We start from the raw sequence: 5,419 nt of genomic DNA, 5'->3' as shown, positions 1-5,419 counted from the left end.
TCATCGGCCTTGAAAAACACATATCGGTCGACCCCTAATATGAATATATGGAATGTTGAACTCAGAAAACAGCAGTTCAGCAGGGTGGAAGACGAGTGATGGGAAGGGTGGATTAAAACTCATTTCAGTTGGGCTTAAGGCATTATTCCCAAACTTCTCTCTCATGGATCAGAGTCACAGGGTATGAAATATGACCACGTTCAGATTCCACTTTAACACTCTTAATTACTCACACAAACGGATTATGGAGATGTGACAGCATGGGGTAAACCAGGACACACACATCAGCACTATATGTCAGAAAACTCCTCCAACACATGACTCATCTGAATAGTGAATAGTATTATGACTCAAGAGAATCATCTCTCACGCCGCTCACAGGCTGGGAGATAAGACTGCAGTGCCGCCTCCTTGCTTTGACACAATCTGTATTGTTAAAAGCGCTATATAAATAAAGGTGACTTGACTTGACTTGACTATTATGACTAAGGAGAATCATCTCTCGCAACGCTCACAGGCTAGGAGATAAGACTGCAGTGCCGCCCCCTGCTGGAGGGGTTCATAATTCCTACATAAACCATTCCCCTAATATCAACAAAAGGTGATCACAAGACTATTTCTTAGCAGATTATTTTGTCACATACACACACACGTCTGGTTCACTATCCTTGTGGGGACTCCCCATAGGCGTAATGGTTTTTATACTGTACAAAAGACGACTGATGGGAAGGGTGGATTAAAACTCCTTATTTCAGTTGGGCTTAAGGCATTATTCCCAAACTTCTCTCTCATGGATCAGAGTCACAGGGTATGAAATATGACCACGTTCAGATTCCACTTTAACACTCTTAATTACTCACACAAACGGATTATGGAGATGTGACAGCATGGGGTAAACCAGGACACACACATCAGCACTATATGTCAGAAAACTCCTCCAACACATGACTCATCTGAATAGTGAATAGTATTATGACTCAAGAGAATCATCTCTCACGCCGCTCACAGGCTGGGAGATAAGACTGCAGTGCCGCCTCCTTGCTGGAGGGGTTCATAATTCCTACAGTATGCATTCGCCTAACAGCTACACAAGGTGATTACAGACTATTTCTTAGCAGATTATTTTGTCACATATAGACATGCACACATACACTCACTCACTCACCGTGCCATCCCCACCACAGGCCAAAATTCTCAAGTTGTGAACTTTGCGATACATCTCCAAGCTAAAACATATAAAAAGAATGAATATACATAAAAATATCAATCATCTTATTGAAACACATCATAACAATGGGACAGATAAGTATTGTTCTTCTGAAGCAGAGCTACCCTACGAACCGTGATGGAACTAACTGCTTTTGTTGATGAGAAGCTAATAAAAGCTGTTAAAGGGGTTCGGATAACAAAAACAGGGAACCCCCGTTGTGAAGTATTCCACATGCAGGTACTGACCCTTCCTGAGGACCCCCCTGACTGAGATCAAAAACCTGTCGAGGGTTCAGACACCACAGAAAGGACTGGATGATTTTAGCTCCCTGAGAGAAAATGAGAGAGAACAGAGGGGGAAAAGTTGATATAGGTGATTATTATTTTTGTGTTTTATTTAATTATTATTAATATAATTAATACTAAATAATTACTTCTTATTTTCGCTATAGCATGTTATAATAATACCTGGTTTCCTCCACTCTTTGGGTTTACAAACACCAGCAGTGGCTTCAAGAGTTGAGAGGGAATAGGTCTCACAATGAAGGGCTTCCATCGAGCCTCCTGGAAAAGAAGAAAAAGAAAGTGACTGGGGTGAATATGTCAAATCCCCCAAAAAAGTTGTTTATTTAATTGAATCATCCTCTGGGCAAACTAAACAATTACTTGGTTGTACTCATACCTCTGCTCCTTTCTTGCTGGATTTGCGTTTGAAAGACGTTCGTTTCTTCTTTTTGCTTGACTTTAGTGAGGACTACGATTAAAAAGTAGCACAATAACATTACAAAAGCACTCCACAGCGAAATCACAATCATTAGAAACACAATGGAAAACTACAGTACCTGTGGATGAAAAGATTTACATTTCAGCATAAAAATGCTCTCTGGTTCTATACAGTTTCTGAGCGTTTAAAATTCATGGAAAACACAGAACACAACTGCCATTTTTTTCTTTAAACTTTTTACTTATTCTAATTGAGTGCTGAACAAAGAATGCTGTCTCATACATTTTGTATGTTGGAGTTTTTAAACAATTCAAGAAGACAAAAACATTTCAGAACATAGTAAAACAGAGCAGAACATTTCTTAAAAAACGTTTGAAAAAGTAATACTACACCACGATTTTAAAATGTGCAGAAATTGCAGCCAGAATGCCTTGGGGTTTGTACCGAAGGTGTTTACATCTCACGTTTTACATTTAATTTAGCCATAGAGATGCTGATAGCACTGCTTAATAATTTACACAGCCACCAAATTCAATTCATTATCTAATTCGACTTGTGGATGTTTCCAATACAACTGCCCAACAATCCTAATAGAGAAGTAATGTGTAATACCTGAGGTCGGCGAACCCGTATGATCCAGGTAGGAGGTACTATAACGGCGGCATGTGCTCCTAATGAACACGGTTCTTCTATTTGCTGCAGCATAAAGCATGTCACCTTATTATGATACTGCAGACAGACAGAGAAAGAGAGGAAAGTTACACACATTTACATACTCTACAGTACGACAACACACTATTGCATAAAGCCTGAGAGACTTACTGCTTGTTTGCACCAGGAGCAGCTAATGGCTACAATCTCTTTACTGTGAAAGGCAAATTTCTGCTGAAAGCCCTGTAGGTGGAGATCAGATTCTGTCATAAACTTAAGTCTTCATTCATTAGACTTTTGAAATGTACATGTAATATATGTAATGTCTCAAACAGATTATGTCTGAACACTTGTGATCTATTAGACCCACCTTTCCACACTGTTTGCATTTGCCCTCTTGTCTTCCCCGATGGACCCAGTGGTGTCGCACTATTGCTGGCTGCCATAAAAAAAAAACACACACGATCTCATATAGCTGTGCCATTCACAGATTATGACAATCTGTGCTAAAAATGCCACATCAAACCAGTAATGTTGTGGGGTTATGCTGTGGGGCATCAAGATAAAATCTGAAGGAGAAGACAGCAGAACAGAAATCATGAGAACAGAAAACCTCTGGAGATGTATTCAAAATGTCTGTAAATGAGTTGAACGCCATGATGAAATGCCTGTGTGAGTGTTGGAAAATGAATACTTAAATACTTTGGGTACAAACTCCCTTAGAAATACCCATACGAAAGATCATTCAGATTTTTTTAAGTTATAAAAATTAAGTATAAATTAATTATATACGTTTTTGTAGTTTTAAGTTGTCTTTTAGGGTTAAATGTTATAGTTTGGGCTTACACAATGTCTGTACCAGAAGTGAGTGGCACAGATGTGACATGATTACAGAAAATAGAGCGAACTGTAATCCCCCTTATAATAACTATAATGCACTGTTCAGTTTCTGACACACTTCCCACACTTGCGTTACTTCAGAGAGTACAAACAGATTTGAAACTTTCGCACAATGTTCATTTACATATACTAAATTTATTTGTTGATCATTATCTACAGTATTTGTTGTAAACACGAAAAAATTCTAATTTTAACTAACTAGTTCGTTTGTAGTAATTGTAATTATGCGCAAAAAAAATGCGCAAGCCCTCATTTAGCCAAGTAAAGAAAGGTGTGTGTGTGATACCTGTGTGATAGAGGTGTGCGCACTACATTTAGCTGCAGCACCCCTCATTTGCTCCAAAGCACGGCAACCTCTGAAAGCTCTGCGTCGCCAGGTATGCTAACCCACCAAGGCAAGATGGGAAACAAGGAAGAGACAGGGAACACAGAGGGAGCAGAAGTGCAATGGAGAGATAGGGATGATGAGACGTGGGATGGATTACAGCAGTGAGAGCAACAGAGGGGATGTGTAAAAAGGAAAACAGAGGGTAAAAAGGGTAAAAGAAAGATTTAAACAGCAAACAGCACCTGCCCCTAAAGTGTGTGTGTAAAACAGTCTGGGGTCATTCAGACAGCTACTTATACATCTTAAACTTACAAATAACAATGAAGAAAATGAAGAACTTATTATCTTAATAATAAAAACGGTCTCTTAGCAGACTGCTGTTGGCTGTTTATATCGAGCTATGAAGGTTTTACAGCAATAAGTTTGACAGAATCGGAAAACAGGCAGAATGGAAGAGATATTTAAAAAATAAAATAAAGAAGAGGAAAAGAAGAAACTCACTTCCCGGATGTTCCGTGAACCGGACTCCCTGAAAGATGGTTTACATCTGAAGTTTATCTGAAAGAAAATGAAAAAATCTTATTTTCTACAATACTATTCAGTATTTACCCTAATTTAAACCCTAAGAATGAAACATACAGTAGCTCATCAAAACCACAAACTGATGGATTGTTTTCCAGAAAACAAGCTCAGATTTGGAGATTCCCAACTGAGCTCAATACTTCTAAAGAGGGAAAAATAAATTTTGGAATTTTAAAAGCGTATGAGAACAGAACAAACACCAGAAGCACCACTTACCTTTAAGTCTTCTCTGAGTTTGTTAAACTGATTAGTGTGTGAAGTATGATTAAAATCATCCCTGATCAAACATCATTTCACCACAATCAGCCCCACATTCCAGGCATAAACTGTTGGAAGACACCAGCCAGATTCAACAGGATCTGTGCCTCGTGGATAAAACAAAACTCCACCAACCCGACACTGACTTGCCCAATCACACTGATAGTGATTTAGGTACTAACAAGTAGGGGTGCTCAGATTGATCGGCTACCGATCACTATCTGCCGATAATCACGTTGGGATGTTTGATCGGCGGTCTCTTAAAGGCCGATCTCAAAAAACCGATCTCAAGCTGATGACGCTGCCGTGAGAGGTTTGGCACGACATGCAGCGGCACCGTCTGTCTCTGTCCGGCCTGGGTGAAACAATTATAATGCTGAAGGTGAGGTACTCACCTTCATATTTCTTCATTAAATAACTTATAAAGTAATTTGAAAACCTTGTGTGAGACGTAATTTCACAAACAGCGTGAGTGAATCACCGCGCGCTCTCGCTCTCTCTCAAAATACGCAAATTGATTCAAATCACCACACATCGAGTCTGTCTATAAGAGAGCTGCATGCTGCACAGTTGACACAGGAATTGTCACTTGCACAGTCGAGGCAGTGTCACGTCGTCACTAAACTTGATAAATTGCATTTCTTTTTAATTCTTGCCAGTGTTTAACCATTCAGCGCTCGTGCGCTCTCCTGTAGACAGTGTGCTCATGCACACTCGCAGCGCACACACATAATGCCAGGTTCACATTACTCCGTTTGCAGTGCATA

At 39.6% G+C, this 5,419-nt stretch overlaps 1 protein-coding gene across 1 annotated transcript in view; it reads right to left on the bottom strand.

Moving 5' to 3' along the window:
- Positions 1–5,419, bottom strand: part of LOC107656176 (diacylglycerol kinase zeta-like) — a 50,571-nt gene that overhangs the window by 40,816 nt on the left and 4,336 nt on the right. Inside the window, exons 6-13 of the mRNA XM_016443914.1 lie at positions 4,314–4,370; positions 2,955–3,023; positions 2,756–2,827; positions 2,546–2,662; positions 1,892–1,963; positions 1,678–1,773; positions 1,456–1,538; positions 1,166–1,226 (exon numbers count right to left, since the gene is read on the bottom strand). Of these exons, the coding sequence (XP_016299400.1) occupies positions 1,166–1,226; positions 1,456–1,538; positions 1,678–1,773; positions 1,892–1,963; positions 2,546–2,662; positions 2,756–2,827; positions 2,955–3,023; positions 4,314–4,370 (627 nt within the window). The remainder of the gene's footprint in view (positions 1–1,165; positions 1,227–1,455; positions 1,539–1,677; positions 1,774–1,891; positions 1,964–2,545; positions 2,663–2,755; positions 2,828–2,954; positions 3,024–4,313; positions 4,371–5,419) is intronic.

This window comes from Sinocyclocheilus anshuiensis, unplaced genomic scaffold, assembly GCF_001515605.1.
Source record: "Sinocyclocheilus anshuiensis isolate Anshui unplaced genomic scaffold, SAMN03320099.WGS_v1.1 scaffold1429, whole genome shotgun sequence".
NCBI lineage: Eukaryota > Metazoa > Chordata > Actinopteri > Cypriniformes > Cyprinidae > Sinocyclocheilus > Sinocyclocheilus anshuiensis.
The sequence above is the reverse complement of the archived record's forward strand: the minus strand, read 5'-3'. Positions and strand labels throughout refer to the sequence as shown.